The sequence below is a fragment of the Phalacrocorax aristotelis genome, chromosome 1 (assembly GCF_949628215.1).
Source record: "Phalacrocorax aristotelis chromosome 1, bGulAri2.1, whole genome shotgun sequence".
Lineage (NCBI taxonomy): Eukaryota > Metazoa > Chordata > Aves > Suliformes > Phalacrocoracidae > Phalacrocorax > Phalacrocorax aristotelis.
Genome location: NC_134276.1, coordinates 145,931,546 through 145,951,930, shown reverse-complemented (window position 1 = coordinate 145,951,930; position 20,385 = coordinate 145,931,546). Strand labels below are relative to the sequence as shown.

The 20,385-nt window shown below is 38.2% G+C and overlaps 1 protein-coding gene across 1 annotated transcript in view; it reads left to right on the top strand.

Moving 5' to 3' along the window:
• Positions 1-16,743, top strand: part of BCAT1 (branched chain amino acid transaminase 1) — a 64,151-nt gene extending 47,408 nt beyond the window's left edge. Inside the window, exons 8-11 of the mRNA XM_075114370.1 lie at positions 3,406-3,491; positions 5,380-5,520; positions 6,666-6,740; positions 12,348-16,743. Coding sequence (XP_074970471.1) covers positions 3,406-3,491; positions 5,380-5,520; positions 6,666-6,740; positions 12,348-12,389 — 344 coding nt within the window. The 3' untranslated portion in view covers positions 12,390-16,743. The remainder of the gene's footprint in view (positions 1-3,405; positions 3,492-5,379; positions 5,521-6,665; positions 6,741-12,347) is intronic.
• The last annotated feature ends 3,642 nt before the right edge of the window (positions 16,744-20,385 follow it).

Sequence of the window (20,385 nt, the reverse complement as noted above, 5' to 3'; positions counted from 1 at the left end):
TAGTGTTCAGGTATTACTTAATATTTTTGTGCTGTTATTAGGTTGGAGATTAATAGTGCCCTCTTCAAAATAGCTTACATAAACTATAAATATGTTAAAAGATTCTCTGGAACAGTCAGGTAAAATATCAGGCAGGCAAGTTTGCTTAGTGTTCTGTAGGTGGAGGACTATTTGTGCTGAAGTATCTTGTACAAGCAGACTACTAACAAAATAAGGATCGTATCTTCTGGTCTAACAGAAAGCCATGGCAGTAGCACGGAGGGGAGAGCAGCAGATGAATGAGATGGCAGACAATGAAAAGGAAAGGAAAGTAATTGAGGAAAGTAAATTGACAGAGACGCAAAGACAGAGTGATTGCATGAGGGGAGAGTAGGAGAAAAGCCTGAGGGAAAGTAAGGAAAAAGAAATAGAAAGGTCCAGAACAAACTGGGAGAGGAAGTCAGCTATTAATTATAGTGAAGTCAGGGTTTCCTGGGTTCTCCTTGACCCTGAAGTTCACTTGGTATCTATTATCATTTTGATAAAATATATTTTGGTGAATTTCTCAGCATTGTTATAGTGTGGCCAGTACTGAAGACATCCTATGTTCAGAATCTTACCTGCTATACGTTCATAAATACATGTGTGTAAAAATTGAAGCTGTGTAATATGTAAGATCTCATTTTGAAAATCCTTTTACACACACTGCTGGAATTCCATTGTTACAGCATACTTATACCATGCCTGGTGTAATGGGGCACTGGACTGACAGCGATACTACCATAACAATAAGAGCAGTCAACTGAAGAGAAACCCTGACATTTTCCTTCAAATGCCTCCCCTCCTGCTTTTTGCTACTATACATTTTAAAGCTTCTAGCCCATCAAAATAAATCAGAAGACAAACGGAGTTTGTGAGCTCACAGTCTGTTTTTCTGGAGATGGACAAACTGATGTCATATGGAGCCTGGTTTGGCATCAGTTCAGACTGAGGATGAGCTTTTTGGCATGCCATTTTGTATAACATTATCATCTCTGCCGGATACCAGGGGAGCAGGTGTTCTTTGGGTGGCCCCAGGCTGGTAAGCATCATATGTATACTTGACAAAATTCTACAGGCTGCTTGAAACATTTTGGGACTCCTATGTTCTGTCTGCTCAGTGCTGTTTGGTGGCTGGTTTGGCCTGGCACATTTTCAAACTAGCTCAAATCAATTAATATATGTTGTTGAGTTTAAAAATGTCCTGGCCAAGATCTGTGGCAACATCACCAAATAGTGAACATTATCTGATGTGTAGTCACAATCTTTGGCATTAAGGTCCACATTATTTTAAGTTTTCTGTTAGAGAAAGGGGAGCACTTGTGTATGACTGGGTCCCAAATGCAGAACATCAGGCTTTCACTGTTCAGAATTAGGTGAGCCCTGTGGTTCATGGAAATTTTTAAAGTCCTCTTCTTTTGATAGTTGTGCCAGGATTAGGACTAGGCACACATCACAATTAGGAGCGGTGCTAGACAGACTCCAGAAAAGGAAAGCTATTTTGCCTGACTGAGAAAGAAGACACCACTGCCATACCTAGGAATGTAGGATAGGTTAGGGAATGGCACTATTGGTTAGTCAAACCACAGCAGAATATACAGCCTGTTCTGGGGCAGCTTTTTTTGTACATTTTGGCATGGCAGTTCACATCTATTTCTAACGTGTGTATGGATCCTCGTAAAAGGAACATGGAAGCATAGGTAAGAAAAACTTCTAGTCCAAATGAATAAATCCAGAGGTGGTTGCATTAAAAAGTAACCGACATTTCCTAGGAGAATGGAGAGTGAGTAGGAGATTCAATGAACAGTTCGATTTATTTATCCTCCATTTCCCCTATCCCACCCTAGCTCCCAAAGCCACCTCTTGCAGAGCAGGAGAGAGCCCATGCTGTAGTCAGTCTGGAGCTGTGTATGCACTGGCTGGCAGGCAGTGTTTGTGCACAGAATTATCTAGCTGACTGTTGAAAACAGAGTATTAAGCAGCTAAGCTCAACCTGCTCTCTCAGTCCAAGGATGAATACTGTGTTTCTCTTTTCCACACAGCTGCAAGTTTTTACAGGACCTGTAGAAACATTTTTTAAGACCACTTCTCCTTTAGACTGATTCAAACAGGCCTGGATTCAGTGGTCTTCTGCAGGGAGGGAAAAAGGGGCATAATAAAAACATGAAGATACATATCTTGCTCTTTTATGTGACGTAGGTAAAAATTAATCAAAAACCTTAATGGTCTGTGGATTTAATGAGCAGAATAGTATCCTCACAAGATGAAGAAAGATAATGGGTTCTCACTGGGAAGAGGAAATGGTTAGAAAAATAGTAGGAAGAGTATTGCTGAAAGACTGTGGGTGTCTTCACTTCTCAGTGCAAATTTGAGATTGTCTTCAAAGAGCCTAGCTGTCTGAAAGAGTAAATGCTCAGTATTCACTGATAATAGAAACTACTGAGTATGCTATGTGATGGTTTAAAATGAGAGTGATGGTTTAAAATGTAAAAGATTAACTCTAATTTGCTACAAAATACAGATGGAAGACCAAAGACTACATACAAACTTCTGTATTGTAATTTAAGTGTTTACCAAGTATGGATTACCACTTATCTACCATTTCATTAGTTATGTTAGATGAACATTTATCTAATGTTCTTTTTCAAAAGAAAATAAGAAAAACAAGCTAACAACCCAAACTAGCCAAACAATTTGAATTGTTGGTGCTTTTTGGAATTTTATTAGGATCGCTCTTTTTGTGTAAAGAGAAAATTAGGGGGAAAAAGGATGTTTAGACTAAGACAAAAGATCATTAAGGAAGCCTCCCCTCAAGATGCATTTGGCAAGGTTTCCACTGCTTTGATTGTTCAGTAAATAGGCCTCAAAATTCCTGGTAGATGTTTCATACTAATGCTACAAAGTAAGTATACAGAACCCCATATTCCTAAATTAAGTAAAACAGTTCAGGGAAAGTCATGGTCTGCCCTGGGATTATTAGGCATGGCTTTCCCTTGTGCCTCTCTAGTCTGAATTTGAAGGCTGAGCCATTCAATGGTTCCCAGTAGTTATACAGTGAATCCATGATGCACTGAGGAATAAAACCTGGCTGGAATAATACTAGGCTTTAGCCATGTATTGATTAATGTATTAAATATGTTTCTTCCCCACCCACTGAGGTATGCTCAAAAGGTTCCAAACATTCAACAACAATTTATTGGAATTGAATTTATGTAACCTGTGTTCTTATAGAACTCTGATAAATGTTGCAACTTACTGGGTAAGGAATGTTTCTGATATCATTGGACTTTCTTTTAATTGTCATGTTTGGTGTAATATCAGTAAATGTTATTTTTGTTTGTTTCTTTGTTTTTCAACTGATGTTTCTATTTCTTTTGTGTTTGACAGAAGATGAACTGGCAACACCACCTTTAGATGGCATCATCCTTCCAGGAGTGACAAGACAAAGCATTTTGGATCTCGCGCGCAATTGGGTGAGTGTTTTGACCTTGACAGTAATGATTTCAACCATCATGTTATAACATCAACAAACGGAAGAATTCCTGGTGCTCGGTATCTTGAAGTTCAACTGATCTGGTCAAATCCTTTAACCTATATGGGAACTAAGGGCATGCTAATTAATAGATTCCTGGCAACATCATTAGAATACCCACACCCGTTACACAGAACAACAGCAAGCTTGTTAAAGTAGCTCCGTGTAGTATTTAACATGAAAATTCTCATTAAATCCACTCATACCAGCAACTTAAAGCAAGGAAGCAATCACCGTGCATGACCAGAGCCATACTTCAGTCATCAGCACACTATTCCTCCACTTAATTCTCATGGCTCCACCCTTATTTCCAATAACTAGCATGCAGCCTAAAATCCAGCCACAGTCTTGAAGTCATCTGTCTGCTTCCACATTCCAGCTCTGCAGTGTAGCCATCCAAATACTTACTTGGACACTTGGGACTACCTCATATCTTGAAATGCAGCAAACTTTTCACTCTGCCTGTACTGTATTGAAAGGTTTTATTGAGGCTTGAATAAGACTACTATGCAGCCAAAGGCTCATCAAGTCCAGTATCCTGTCTGGTGGTTTTGGCCAGGCTTATGTTTAAGGAGGAGTAACAGGAATCACACAGGCATGTGTGATACTTTTCCCCCTGGTATTAACTCAGCTTCCAACCACATGTAGCTGAAAGACTTCCTGAAATACAGTTCACAGTTACGTCACTTAAATCTAACTTGCAGTGAAGAGAGCTAGGTATGTACTTTGTGGTGTATGTGTCCCACTTGTTGACCTGCGCTGAACTCTTATGCATCTTTGTTCATATTGATACTTGCCTATGCATGCACTTCTCAGTCCCTTCTCCTTTACAAGACAGACAGACAGATAGATATTCCTAGTTGACAGGGCTTGTTTGTGAGATACTGGACTCTCACCTCTGTCCTCCTGAATAACTAGGTGTCTTCTGCTCTTACAAAGTTTGTTTTCTTCTTCCTGACCTCCATTCCCTAACCTAACTGAAACTCTGCTTACATGGCGTCCCTGCCTATCTCTCCAGATACTATGCTGTCCAGAGCTAATCATGTTTTCTGCTATTGTAAGCATCTCTGTTTCATGTTAAAAAGCTTGCATATAAAACACAAGCTAAGCTTTAGTTTGGTCTGATAGGACAATAAAGTCCACATAAATCCATGAAATGAAAATTTCAGTTTGATGTTTATCTATGTTTTTTAAACACATCCCCTCAATCACTTGCAATGCATTCTTCAACACTTGTAGAAGGTAAAACAATTCCTATGTTAAGACTGTCCAATGTGAATGGCTTTACTCATACCTGAAGCACAGTTAACTTTCGTTTGTGACAGCTGTGTGCAGGCTACAGTGTGAAATTTCAGCAGGGATTAAAGAAATATATCACATATACTTGACATTGCAGGTGGAACTAACAGACTGTATTTTGCTTAGGAATTGTCCAAGAGTGGGATCTCTTGACATAATTGAGTAATTTTTGGACAAACTCTACCATGCTAGGGTCCATCAGTAGTCAGATCCTGCATCACATAACCCATGACAAATTCTGCCGTGTTATTCCCTAATGCAATATTGATATTCTGTACCAAATCAGAGGGAAGTGCCTCTTAATCATCAACATTGTATCTGGCAAACCACTGACTTCCTTGAAGGTCTTTCTTTTGATTGGAGTCTTATCTTGTGTGATACTGGGTGGTTTGAGAAGATCACAGCTTCACAGCCAAAACTTGACTGATTGTCACTAGACTAACGGTTCTTTTAGAGATGTTTCAACATGAAAAAAAAATACAAACTTTTTAAACTTTTTAAAATTTTTATGGATGATGCTTCTTATGCAGGGAGAATTTAAAGTTTCTGAGCGATACATCACCATGAGTGACCTGATAGCTGCCTTGGAAGAGAACAGAGTAAAGGAGATGTTTGGTGCTGGAACAGCTTGTGTTGTATGTCCTATCTCTAAAATTTTATATAAGGGCAAGGTAAGAAAATGTCTGTCTTCTTTTTAATTATTTTTTTCTTCAGAATTTTAGCATAATTAATTGTAGCTGAAGCAAAAAAACAAGTGAGATAGAAAAAGAGTTCTGCCAGAGGCTCCTGGAAAGAGGAACAGTGTCGGTATGTTGTTTCTCAAGTGAGTTACTGCTATGTTATCAGAAGAGAACTTTCCCTTCCATCTTCTGCAGTCTTTAAATAGTTAAAAACATAAAATCTCAATTCCTGGGAAAAGGGAAAAAAATAGTTCCCAGTTTCCAGTCTGTTTGAAAAGATAGAAAAATACATTCTCCCACGTTTCTTTTATTGAATATTTTTTTCTAAAGTTAAGGCACCTGGGAAAGGTGAGGAGAGGGAAGACTTTCACAGGGAACCAAATTTCTGAGCCACTGCATTCTTTCCTTCTCAAATTTATCTCTTCTTCACCCCTCATTGCAGAGAAACCAGCTCTGATGGAAGAGCTGTTTCAAAAGGGCACATATCTGCTTCCACCTAGTTTATACCATATGGGAGGCTTGTCCTGCACCAGTGGAATTCCACAGGCATTCAGAATGTTAAGCTGACTTGATGCTATTTAGTCAGCACAAAGTTAGTTCAGAAGGCTGGGTTATTGCACCTGCGTATACGGACGTGCTTTGTTCCATTATATATGACAAGTGCAGTAAATGTCTGTTAGGTAACACTTCTTGAATTAAGAAGATGGAATAATATATTGATGTTATCAGATGCTAAGATAATATGAGAGGCATCAAGTTTGCTGGCTGATGATAAGTACTATAAATGTACTTGTGTTTCTATGTGATATACTTTGAAATGAAGCACTGTGTACAGTGTTACTACTCTTGGCTGTACAATATACCCTCCGTTTTGGACAGATCTTTTGGAAGGCTTAGATTAGCCTTTGTTTAAAAATGGCATAACAGTTCAAGTAATCTAGTCGTTCACTGGCTCAGCATGCCTTCCTACAAAAAACTTTACAACAATCCTTGCCTACTTCTAAGGTGGGCTGGAAAGCTTAATAAATATTTATTAAAATTCTTGGTGCCCCTAAGGTATTAATATGTGTATAAAGCTATTATTACATGTTACTTTCTCTCTCTCTCCTCCCCCGCTCCCCTTTATTGAATGTCAGCATTTGCACATTCCATCTATGGAGAATGGACCTCAGTTAACCACCCGTTTCCTGAATAAGCTGAGTGATATCCAGGTAAGGTGCTTCCTCTTCTTTAACCAGATGAAATAATAAAAGGTAAACATTTGAAAACACTGGAAAATAATCTTTTTAACAGTGGTGCTATAGGCACCATTATATAATTATAATAATAATATAGGCTCTTTTTTTTTGGTGTGGATAGTCTATCTTTTCTTTTTTCCGTTGAGGAAGTATGGTATGGATGGAGAGTGATATATTTTTTTGCTGTTCATCTTAGAAGCCGGATGAGAGTTCTAAGTTTTATTACTGCTATCAGTGAAATCCAGTACTGTTGTTATAGGTTCATTTTCAAGGGAAAAAATAGCATTATGAAGCATCTTAATAACAATGTTCACAAATGAATATAGGCTAATCAATAAAGAGATGGGTGAAGTAATAAGCACTCACTGGGCGCAGCCAACTGATGATCTTTTCTGTTTCTCAGCCTCTTTCCAATCACATGATCACTTCTTGTCCTTAAAACCGTTCCTTCCTCTGTGATTTGCTAAATATCAAAGTCTATTATTTACAATCTATGCTTGACCCCCACGTCTGGATGGAGAAGTCAATACTCCTTCAGGTAAAGTCAACGAGCAGCACATGACGGACCTTCTTATTTTAATTGCCTGTTTTATTCTCCTTATTTAGGATAGTTTATGGTGTGGGGGACTTGGGGATAGGAGTAGGTCTTGGCAAGTTACAACCCCCTTTATTTAAGATCTGATAGCAGCTAATTGGCAGTATTGCCATTATTTCTTCAAATCAAGTCTGATGGTGACTGTTCTACATTCTTATCTTCTGGCTCAAGATGTTCTTAGATTTGCTACTAAAATTTTTACTTTCCTGCCAGTAAGCCCTGAACTAAGAATATTCTTGAAAGACTGTGAGATGTACTGCACCACATAGCAACTCTATGCATCCCATAAAATAATCAGAACTTTAAGGAGTCCAAAAATTGATTTTTCTATTTTACAGGCCCTTTACTAGTGTGTAGAAATAATCTGACACAGAATTGTTCTGATGAGACCCCAAACAAAAACTACTACTGAATTGCAGTCTGCTGTCCTATGTTGACCCACGTAAAGTCCCATGATAATCACGTTCATTTATGTAAAGTTATTTATTCAGTGTTTTGTGCTATATTGCAGTCCAAGTTTAAATCTATTGTTACCCATTATGGGTTTTTTATTGCTTAATTCAAGTAGGGTGAAGCAGTCTTAGACAAGGTGGGAAGTCAGGCCACCTCATATCATTTTGGTGGTTCTTCTGTACTCTTGTTTCTCCACATATTTATATCTTTCACAGCTGCTGGTCTCCAGCATAATTACTGTTTATTTTTTCTTCCCTCTTGTCCTGACTTGTAGCTTAAATGATGCAGCAAGACCACTTGACCCTTTTTCACTAGAAGGATGACATGGGATCAGCATCTCTTGTTCTTTAGAATAGTATTGGACATTTCTGGCTGCAACTTGGAGGAAAGAATTCTTGATATTCTGGAACCTTTGTGTTGGTGGCTGAGCCAACTTTCATGGGAGCAAAAAGAGACACTACCCTGTCATGTTTCTGTTGTTTCAGCTGTGCCAACTGTAATGGCTTGGGATCTGGATCTTTCTCTTCAAACAGTAGTTTAAATAGTTGATAGCTAGGAATAAGCATAGGCACCCTTGGTTCTAGATTTTACTACTTGTTCAGGGGAAGGATAGGCTTAATATTCTATGCTCCCCAGCTCAGTTACATGTAACATTTTCATCATCTTACTATATTAAAAAATACAGTAGCCTTTCTACATAATCCCACTGCATACCACAGTTTTATTTCATCTTTCTCATCCCATGTGCCTAATACATCTATCTAAAATAACAGTTGGTGTCCATCACTTTATTTTTTATTGTCATATGTCCAGATTTATTATACGCTTTTCATTGTGATACATATTGATCAGTTTCCATAGTGCTCTGTTCTGATTAAAGCCATCTTGTTAGTATGTCAAGTATCTTTAATGTCTAAAAGCACTTACGTAACTCCTGTGTTACCTTCTGATGTCTAGGCAGTGCTTTTGCAATATATGTTAGGGCCTTCAACAATTTGTGATCAGTTTGAGTCTCCACTGATCACTTCTAATTGCAGTCATGAACAGCTCAGCAGCAGAAAGGGTTGAGGTCAGTTCTAGCACCTTGTTGAGTGTTATGTGTAGGAATAGGTACTGCCTTAGCAGTTTGTGTCATAAGACAGCAAGTGCCTTCTCTAGAAGAATGGCTTGTGAAATCCAGAATTCTGTTTCAGAAGCCAACACTGGAATATGTGTCTTTTTTCCTTGGCCAATAGACAGTGAACGGATTATTAAGACAAATTTATCCAGCCTGCTCCCTGAGGCTTCCTCCCATGCCTTCCCTGATCACCCTGCTTTTCCACCTCCAACCAAGGCTCAGGAGGAGGCTGAAAAAGAATGGATTGCTTCTCACCATTGTCTTTCTTGGACCTTTTCACTTTACAGCTATGCATATGGACCTTTTGGCCTTTCAGCTACGTACATACCATATGTTCATTAGTTACATGCCAAAAGGAAATCCATCACTCTTGGAAAGTGCTGGAGAATTATGTATATGTTTACTTCTGGGTTTTCTTCCTTCTTTAAAAAAACCAGAAGACTTAGAACAGTTCACTGTTAAAAACATGATTTTAAAGAGAATGATGTCTGCTTCTTTTTTAAGAGCAATCAGTGACTGCAGACTGTTTCTGCACTCTTCTGTCAGTGGAGAGATGAGCTCATATCCAAATGGACCCCAGGTTGTCATATGGAAAAAAATGCTGCCACACACAAAATGGAATATATAACGTTCTTAAAATGTCAGGGGAGTTTTCAGGATCTTTCACAAAGATCTTTTATATATTGTATCAGGAGGAAAAAAAAATATCTTTGCAGTATCATTGGGGTACTGTCATATCATATGGATGGTCTGAGGCTGTTATTCCAAACAACGTTCAAGTTTCGAAGAATAATATGGAATAGAAATTACAGCCAAACACAGCTTTGGTCTCTGTGCTGTGCTGTTGCCTGAACTAGGGCAATGTAACCATTTCATGTTGGATAACAGACATTTGTAAAAAAGTAAAAATTCTCAGTACCAACACTGTCCTGCATTTTAATCTGTGACCAAGAGGTGCAGGGCTCCATATCCAATATTATACCAATTCCCTGGTGTACAATACATGCTTTTTTAACATTTTCAGTTTATCTTCATTATTGTGTTTCCAAGTCTGCTTTCATGCTGCTCATCGTTCTTTTGCAAGTCTTGTGTTCAACAGGATTTCTTTGGATTTGAACAGCTGTTCGGTGGAACTAGAGCTAGAGTGACAAATTAGAAACTCATGGGCAGAACTGATTCCATTTCTCATGCCAATTGAGAGAGACAGTAATAGCACTGCAATATACATTTCCCTTCCTATCACTGAGTGGAAATCGTGATTACAAAAGGCTGATAAAGATTAAATAATTTATATTGTATACTGTAACGGTGTACTTATGAATGAATTAGTCATAGTACCCTATCTTCTATAACTGCTTGAGTTAGTTAGAAGATTTAGAGATTAGATCCTTTTCTCTGGGAATATACTCACTGAAATACCACTCAGATATTTTTGTGGTTTTGCATTCCATGCTTTGAGAATAAAAAGCTCTTGCAATACCCTTTAAAGTGTAGATCAGGATGCAACTTGGAAGGGGTGGATAGAAGGTAAGATATATTGTTTATACTACATGATATAAAATACATTTAAAAACTGCAGCCAAGACAGCAGTGAACAGACGTTTAGTCAAAACCCCTATCTTTCTCTAAGTTGCACAATCTAAATGGGTAGGCCAGCAGAAAACAACCACAGAAGGAGAACATATGTGTTAATTTTTGCAAAGCAGGCCCTGTGAGGGGGGAAAAAGTAGGGATGGGATTGACTAGCCTGAGGTCACGATGTCTTTGACAAAATCAGAAAAGGAAGTTAAATCTGCTTTTACTTCCGGAATGAAAATATCTTGACTGTCGTATAACACCTTCATTCCCCTTTTAATTCTGCAATCGAGTTCAAACCATAGTCAAATGGCAACTGAGGCCAGACCTTGCAATTTCTGAAGTCAGTATCAGAGCATTAGATGATACTACTACCTAAAGAAAGCAAAACTTACAAATAATGCCCTGGCCTTTGCCTGCTTTTTTATTTGGGGGAAGTGGGGGTGCCACCTTTCCCCTGAGAAGCAGTGATATGAAGGTCAGAGACATCTCCTTTTTTCTCCCTTTGCCCCCATCCTCAACAAAATTGCCTCACATGAGGGTAATCTAGCACTTTGTGGTTAAACTAATGATACATCTGCTTTTCCTTGATTAGAGTTCCCAAGGCAACCACACTGATATCTGGGAATGTAAGCTGGAAGTCCTTTGAACAAGGAATTCATCCAATGTCCTGTGTAGCACCATATCCACGTTTAGTCAATCACATTGCAGACTGAAGAACAGAAGCAGCAGAATAAGTAACGAAAAGAAAAAGTAGATGTGATGCAAGTGGAGGTCATTTAGAGGCTTTACCTGCTGGAGTAAGGAGTAAAACACAACCACACTGAACATCATTCCTTTGTGGATCTAGAATTGTGCTTTTCTCACTCATCCTGATTTGGAGCTCTCATCTTTTCCCTCCTTCAATGTCTATTTATCTCCTTTCGTGCTGATGCAGAACCTGGATTGGAGTAACTTCCTTTTATCCTCTCTGAAGAAATTATCATCAAGTGATCTTTTCAGCCTACATAAAGCCTCTAAAAACAGTCTTTATTCCTTGGTAGAAAGTATTTTCAAGCTCCCTGAACGTGGTACTGTGAGGGAAAGTGCTCCCAACTTATATCTGCTGCTAGTCTGTCCACCTCTGCTTTACATACATACTTGTGTGGTTTTGGGGCTCTCTAGAGCATTGTTTACAGGACTGGTGAAAAAGAGCCTTAGAACAAGGAGCCAGTTTAACAAACAAAAGTGCTGCCTTGGGACTGTATCTTCCTCTGGAAGGGATACAGTTCTGTGTGGTAGTTTGTGTAGTAGCTGTGTGTAGTTTCTGTAGTATTGACTGGTGATCCTGTTGGTTTGCATATGGAAAGACGGCTTGTTTTATTTGGGTTACAATTCTCTCTAATTGTACTCTGTGGTATTTCTGGTAGGTTTTATTTCACATTCAAACAGAATGCTGTAATAAAAAGCCACCTTGAAAATAAAAAGAAATAAACCCAAATGTGTTTGTTTATTGGAGCTTGAACAGGGGCATAGTTATGAATGAGTTAGTGAACTGACCTTAGGGAATATCTGTATTAAATTCATGGAAAGCTCTAGGGAAGCAGGACTATTGTGTATCATCTGTAGTGAGTAACAGTATCGCCCTTTCCTAGTCTACTTATTGGAAGATGGATAAAGCTTCAAGCTGCCTTTAGGCTTTGCTTAAATCAAAGACAGAAGTAAAGGCATAAGAAATAATGTAAACTACTATTAGGGTGGTGGATATGAATCTTTCTGAGGGTAGACCTTAGAAGTTATCATAATTAAACACTGTTACTTTCAACTTTTATTCTTAAACTCTGGTTTTGTTTCATTTCAGTATGGAAGAGAAGACAGTGATTGGGCAGTGCTGGTGTCATGAAGGTGGAATTGTTCAGACCCTCCAGACAGAACAGACCTGAATAATGACAACTTCTGTAGCTGCCTGTGCGTAGCATAGTTTCTGTATCAGTTTGCTCCCCAGGATGATTGTTTCCACAATCCAGCAAATGTGAACACAATCATTTTGATTTCTACTGTAATCCTGTTTGTAGAAGCCTGTCTCCTTGGTAGAGGTGCTAAGTGTTAGCAATAGAACTTTCCTAATGGTTTTCTTAGTGCCTCCTTGTGTCTTCTGTATAAGTCTGAAAACTTGTAAAATGTTCTTCAACTGCTCTTCAGTTTGGTTTGTTTTAACTGCCATCATTAGCAGAGCACGTTGTCATATAACACAAAGAAATTGCCTGTTAGCTGGCCACAGGGTTCTATTGACATTGTTCTGCCTTTTGCTCTGTGTTTGGGAAACAATTAAGTTTAGCCATATGCTCTTTCCTTTCAAACTCTGCTTGTATGGGAGATTCCTACATTTGCATAACCCTCTAGATCCCCTTGTGCATAGTCTGTCAAATAACAGCTTTGTCCTTTAGGCCAAAATTCTCTGAGTCGACCCATCCTGCAATATGCTCCCTGTTGGCCTGTTGCCTTTCCCTCCATGGAGATACGCAGTGGCTGCTTGGGCGGTGCATACTTCTCTAACAGTTGAATACATCCTTCCATATATGATTTACAGGGCTGGGTCAGGCCCTGCTGATACAAGAATTACCCTTTGTCTGGCCTAGCACAGAGCTAGGCACTGCGGACACAGCATTGCATTCCAGGTGAATGTCCAGAAAATAAGATTAGACAACTGTAGCTGTGAAAGTCGAACCACTCTTCACAGCAACGAAACCTTTGGATTGAGGAATTTCTTTCATCATCCAGTCACATAATTCAGATCAGCAAAACATTTTTCTTGTCCCCTTCACCACTCGCTGTGAATTGTATCCAGCCTTCTTATTAAGGAACAAGCTATGTAGTCAACAGAAAATACCTAGCACAAGAAGGAAAGAGATTTCGTTCAAACCCTGGTTTAATTCTGATTAAGCACATACTTCTTCATATACTGCTAGTCTCTCACACACATTCTTGGTACTATTTGGAAGCAATATAGAGCATGTAGCCCATAGTAAGGGAAACAACTTCTGCAAATGTTCACTAACAGTCATATGTAATATTTATTATCTTTCTCTTTTTGCACACAGCTTTGTTGAACAGCTTTAAGATATCTCTTGCCAAAAAGGGTCACCATGTTCTGTATCAATGTTCCAAAGTGCTACTTCAGTGTAAAACTTGTGGAATTTTATTGACAGTAATGGAGTCCTATAAGAAGTAAAAGTGAAACATTTGTTGCCATAGTTTGCATTAGAGATGCACCAGTATTAAGGGAAATATTTAGCACTTTATTTTTTCAAAACCCAACAGTTTCTCTCCCATGCTTTGTAAGTCCTTTGTAGTTACTAGCATTTGTTAACATAGTTTAAAAAGGCAAAATGTAATTTCTAATAGGCCACCCATGCCTTATGCAACTGCTAAAAAGTAGCCTTATGGCTTTCCTATTTGTTTTTGGTCAGATTTTAAAGATAACCCCTACTTAGCCATCACTTTCTTTTGCTCCCTCGAATTATGAGTTTACCATCTTTCTCTGCAGTCCAATCTGACATTTTAATGAAGAACAGTTGAAGGTTCTCTCTGAAAATGTAACCATTGTTAAAACTTGTGGGATAGTTTTCTCTTTAGAATACTACTGCAAGCACAAAATGTTGTTTCACTTACAGTAGCAATAGTGTCTTGTGGCTGCTTTTCTGACCATTTGAATCTGTATTGTGTGCTGGTCTTTGTTCAGTACCTTACTATGTATTATAAGCTGCTGGTAGTCTGTCTTTATTTGACTAGATGGGTGGAAAAATTAACATGGGGAATATGTCAAGAAGCAATGTGGGGTAGAGAGTTTTATCCAATGAGACAAGTATCGTAACTAAAGAGTGCCTTTAACTAGAGTGTGGCATGGAGCATGGAGCTCTCTAAAGATTATGTAAAGAGCAACCACATGTGGCTTCCTGTTACTGAACTATCTAATCTGTCCCCTTATGTTCATCTTAGAGTTAGCAGCAAAAGGAGAAGTGGAAATATCTAACTTCGGATGCATGGCAAAGTGGTAGTATGATACCTTAACATCTCAGGATGTTGATAGAGTTGACGGGTATCATATATCAAAAATCCCCATGAAGGCATCAGTATACCAGCAGTAATCTATTCACTAGTCAGAATGAATAAGGACAAGTTAGAAGATTTTTTTTTTTACTGCCGTGTAAACCTAGAAGTTGTGTAAAACACTAATTCTTAAATTGGATGCAAGTAATTTAATGTGAGGAAACCAGGTGGTTTCATTTATTATGGTTTGCACCGTTTCCTACACTGACTAGAGAGACACCTCTCCTTTTACTGTACATTTTGAGCTGATGGAGACTTCAAAATGAGGAGAGTTGAAACTGGAATAACCCACAGAAATGCATAGACTTTTCTAGCAGAGAAGAATGAAAACATGCATGTAGTGTGTGTATGTTAACTGTTGTCTTCAACATTGTGGTTAATTGCATTACTCTGGATATGTCAACTCAAAGTTGTGCTTGTTTCCAAACGGGATCCAGGTGAATAGGTTCTAGATTTTAAACTTTAAAACCTAAAAAGGGGAGCTGACAGATCAGTACAACACAGGAAATTCTTCTGATGTTGCATGCTGTCCCACACTGCATTCTGCCACTGCTTTTTTATCCTGTTAACCAAAGGAAAGAAATAATCTGTGTAAATAATAGTGAGTATTTGGTATTGCATTCTCCCTATTTTCCCCTGTAAAATTTAGGAGGGAACTGTGGTATTCCCTGAGCTAATAATAGATTGTAAAAGAACATCTGCACATCTTTTCTCCATGTGCCCTATTTGTTTAATTGCAACAGATTTACATAGAAAGAGTATGGTACATCATAACTAGGCAATTATCCATTCTTCATCACTTAGTTATGGTTCTGCTAATTGATCATTTAAGACATAAGATGGTCTAACATTAGGAGAATTTGAGATTATTCAAAAAAGATCAACAAATTAATATTGTTGTGTGATATTTGCATAATTGGCTGCAATTATTTAATGTTTAATTGGGTTGATCAAATGAGATTCAGCTTTTCACATGCTTATGTTTTACAAACACTGGTACTTTAAAATTATAATAATGAACTCTTATGAATGAATTTTTGTATTTTCTTTCTTCTCCCCTTCATTCTTTTAATTATTATTTTCAGTATTGAGCATGTCCTTCATTTTCAGTTTGGTGAGCATGATTCATGGCATAGGAAAGAAGTCCTTCAAATGAGAGAACTTATCATGAAGCTGGCATTTCGCACAAGCTATTCTGATGCCAAGAGTTATGGCTTCAGCAACTGGTATTAGTTAACTAGATTCTTAATGCCATGAGGGCAAATTTGCTGAGAATTTACAGTGAGAGACTGGTGAGAATGCTAATAAAGGTTCCTGCTTAGGGTAGATAATCTGTTCAGTCTGTAGCAGTGCAAAGCAAACATGTTTCTTCTGGGTTATAGAAGGGAAGTCTGATAAGGCAAAAGCAAGATAGTGAGAGATCTCTCTGCCCAGTCATTGTTTACACCTGTTCAACTATCTCAAGCCAAAAAGCAGTTGTCCTGCACTCCTCATCGTTCTAGATAAACTCTTGTTTAGGGTTTACCTAATTCAACAGACAGATATCATTGATCCTCTCCTGTATACTTATTTTATACTTATTTTTCTTCAGGCATGAAGAATGGTAATTTAGAAAAATGTGATCTTTGAAAGAGTCATTTGGAGTGCAAGTTATATGAAATGTCTGTCTAATGCATGGTTTTCCAAGGAGGTAGACAGAAAAACAGCTGGGACTGATCTCATAGCTGCCTAATTAGAGGAGGAACCCTCTTGAATTCAATGGCCTCTCCAAGACAATCTGCATAATCTCAACAGATTGCTTAGTGTGAACTGTCTGTTCATAGTGCCTTGCTGTGAAATAGAATAACGAGATGGCAGCACAGCCTGCCAGACTATGGCACGTTGGCTTTCTCTACATGGGATTCACTCTACGGAGGGTAAGTTTTAATATTCTAGGTGCAGGCTTATATGTGGAGAGGTGGGCAGGTGTAAATGATGGCTGAGCATGCCCTGAGATGGGCCATTCCTTGCTGTCTTTCTCTCCCTTCCACACATACTTGCAGCCCCTTTTCCCCAGCTTCCTATCATGATGCCACTTGACCTCATATCTAAAAGTGACCATATAAGCAAATCTTGCATTCTTTTTGCTTTTAGCAGTAGTGACAGTTAAAAAAAAAAAAAGGGGTTTTGTTCATCTTGCAGGTGTTCAGGGATCAGAATTGCACTTCACCACCTGCACATGTAATGCCTGAACAGCCAGCCACTGACTTGTGACCCTGGACAAGTTATCTAACAACTTTGTAAGTGTAGAGTAGTAGTAGTACCATTTATATCACTTTTAACTCTAATCCAAACTTTTGCATAAGAAGTTATTTTACTACAGATCAAATAAGCTTTCCAGAAAGCTTTTTCAGCAGCAGAGAAAGATGCCATGTAAAGTGCAGTATTTCAAGGATTGCTTTGTGGTAGAAGCATCTTGATTATGCAGGAGAAAAATGTTATTTGAATGAGAAATGTATTTAAGATTTGCTGTATGAACCCATAAACAAGCAAAATATGTAGTTCAGAATACAAAATAGAATACAGAAAGATCTTGAAGAGAATTCACCTCCACCTCTTAAATAGTGCTGTCTTATTTAAAAGCGGTGCTTGAAGGAAGCATTTTACCTCTCCATGTAAAGTCATTAGATAACAACTGTTCTAAAGGTACATTTTGTTATGTAGCACTGAGACAGATCTCTCTATCAATCTTGACTACAAATTTTCTGAACTGCAAGATTTAGCAATTGGGAAGTATCAAAGAGCTGTGTTTTACTGTATTTTGTCACTGTTCCCAAGATTTGGAAAAATAATTCATAGGTCCTAAATCATTCGAGCTAAGTAACTTCTTAAGAAGTATTTGTATTTTTAGTCATAATAGCAAAAGAGGGTATTGGTATTACACTGGTGAAAAATACTGCTGTAGCAATCCTTCTGCCCATGCCATGCTTTAAGCATGATGGTTAGTCGTGGGAATTCCAGGATATTTTCCCTGACTATGCAAAATCTGAGTGGCATCTATAGCACAGTTGGCAAATATATCCCCAATTCCATAAGCAAAACTAATTTAGGCGTTACCTTGAGCTAAAACGGTCATGTACATTAGGGCTTAGCAGGTGTGGAACAATATTGAATTAAAATAGTCAAGCCTTAGATTTGGAACAAGATTTTGGAATTAGTAGCTTAGATAGAAATAAATCTCATTAACTATACTAGCAAGGTTAACCACACCCAAATTTACTAAAAAGAATGGTATTTAAATTCACTAGTAATAACAGCATAGCTAGATCCTCTTCCTTCCCCCTGAATATGAATTTATACTCTTTGCTTATCTTAATACTTAATTTATTGTGTCTGATTTTTACCACAATCCTGAATTCTCTGGCCATGCTTTTTAAAAGAAAATCTTTAAATTTTATGTTCATAGGAAGATCTTAAGGAGTATTTAAGACCTTGATAGGGAATTTTAAAGCCTTTAAAATATCTGCTGGATAAAGTTAAGGTAGAAAAAGAGAAGACAACTTTGTGGAAGTAATTAACTACAGTGTTCTAAGTAGTATTCCAACACTGGTCATTTTTAGTTTTTACCAAAGAGGTATGCAGGGAATAGTACATAAAACAAGCATAGGGCTTTTTTTTCCCTAAGCAAGAGTTGGGAAAATTTCTAAGAGCTGGTTCTCTTTATAATGCTAATTCTATATAGGACTTGATTCTGTCAGGCTTAGAGCAGTAATTTCAGTGTGAGATGGAGGAGTTCAGAAGTTATCTCAGGCAGTACTATCTTGCAGGTACAGATTTTCTTTCATTCTGTGATCAAGATGTGAACGCGCAATCTTATATTTTGCACCTTTTAATAAAAATTTTTCCTTTTATTTTAGAATTCTGATACAGCATCATTGAACTATTTTCTTAAATATCATGTCTCAGTAGGTTATGAGAAGAAAGCAAACATTCTTGTTCTTTGCGTAATCACCTTCCTGTATGCCAAACCTCCTCTTCATTATGATTTGGTCACTGCTAGAATTGTGACCTCTTGGGGTGAAATAAGGTGGTTTTTTTCTCTACTGTACCCTACTAGTGCACTCTCGGGTTTTCAGTAAGTACTAAGTGCTTGCAGCACATGTATGCCAGAGCAACAAGTAAAGTGAAAGGTCTTCTGTTCCAGAACAGGCATGCTAACGAATTAGATTAAAATTACCCATCAAGCCAGTCAAGACAGGAGGTCAGAAGAACGTCATTACCATTCTCATTCAGTCCAAAACAGAGACTATCCAGGTACACCAAATGTCTAGCAGGATGGTAGATTGGTATTGCTATTTAAGAATGCTTTTATTTCATTGCTTAAGTACCTACATCTGTGCCTACATTTTCATAACTTGGGCCCTAGTATCTTAACTGCAACGAACCTTTATATGTCATGAAACAGTAAAATATTAGATTGAAACAGACAGGTAGCGCTCCAGATCATCTAACAGTGAGAAAAGTTTTCTACAAATCAGTGGCCTATTCTGTTCCCATGATTTATATTCTTTTCTAATGGCCCAGTAGTTGACTAGAACTGCAAGTAGGAGACAAGTATATCATTAACTCTTTCTGTAGTTGAGGATGTTGACAAAGAGTGAATCTATTCCTTCCATCTCCCGGGGAGATGGCTTGGGCTCCAGCTTGGCCACTATAGTAGAGTGACAGAATGTAAAAGGTTCTTTGCCATGATGGAGACAAGTAGGAGTTTTATCTAAAGCTACCAGCAAATAATTTCTATTGAAGGAGTGCATTTGGGAAGACAGATGTCCCAATCTACCTGACCTTTGAGGCATTTAGAAGAAGGGTGCAGTAGTAGTTATTGGAATTGTAGCATATAAGCAGTGGGAAATTAGCATCTTAAAGAGGGAGAAATAAACACCTCTGAAAGGTCTCTGTTTTCTCAAATGTTAAAGTTAACTGGGTATTTTACAAGGATCTGAGCATATAAAAGCAGTAAAGGACAGATGTGTGAAAAAAGACTGGATAAACTAAAGGAAACTCTACCTCATTCTTCTCTAAAGGTTTTGTAGAAGCACAATTAAGCACTCTTAATGGCATTGTTACATACAGACCATCTGGCATGAAAGAAACACTTTATATTTGTATGTCTATAAATCCTGTAACAACTGTATTTTGCTGGCAGTAGAAACAGTCTATACTATTTGCAAGTTTTCCTCATCAGATCTGTAATTATGCAATGTTTCTGTCTCCAATAAAGGAATTTAACGGGCACCTGTTTGTGGCGTGTTATGAAATCATCACTGTTGAGTACAGCTAAGCATAATTTTCCTGTAGATGGGAGCTGTTATGAAATACATTCTTGAAAGCTGGATTAAAAGAAAAAGGAATTACTGAATGAAGTATGGCATTTAAGAACAGCAAAGCAAGATGTGAGTGGTGAAAGATAAGCTAACTCTATAGTCAAAATGCAAAGCCTGTGTTCTGCCTTCTGGCTTCCACTGAAGCCTAAGGATATGACACTCAGAGGGAAGAATGAGGCCTTAACAATGGCAGACATGCATCTACCCTGCCAAGCCTGGAGGCTTACAGTAAAATGCTGGACAAATCAAGCAGCAAAACTACTTACCTGCTAACCATGTTGTCATGAAACACCTTTTAACATGCCAGGACTATGTAGCAGTCATCAAATACAGCCCCCATTCTAAGGGGTTTGGGGCAATGAACTCAAGGGAGAGAAGAAAGCCAGAAAACGACTTTATACTTTGAGCACTTACTTCACCGGGCAC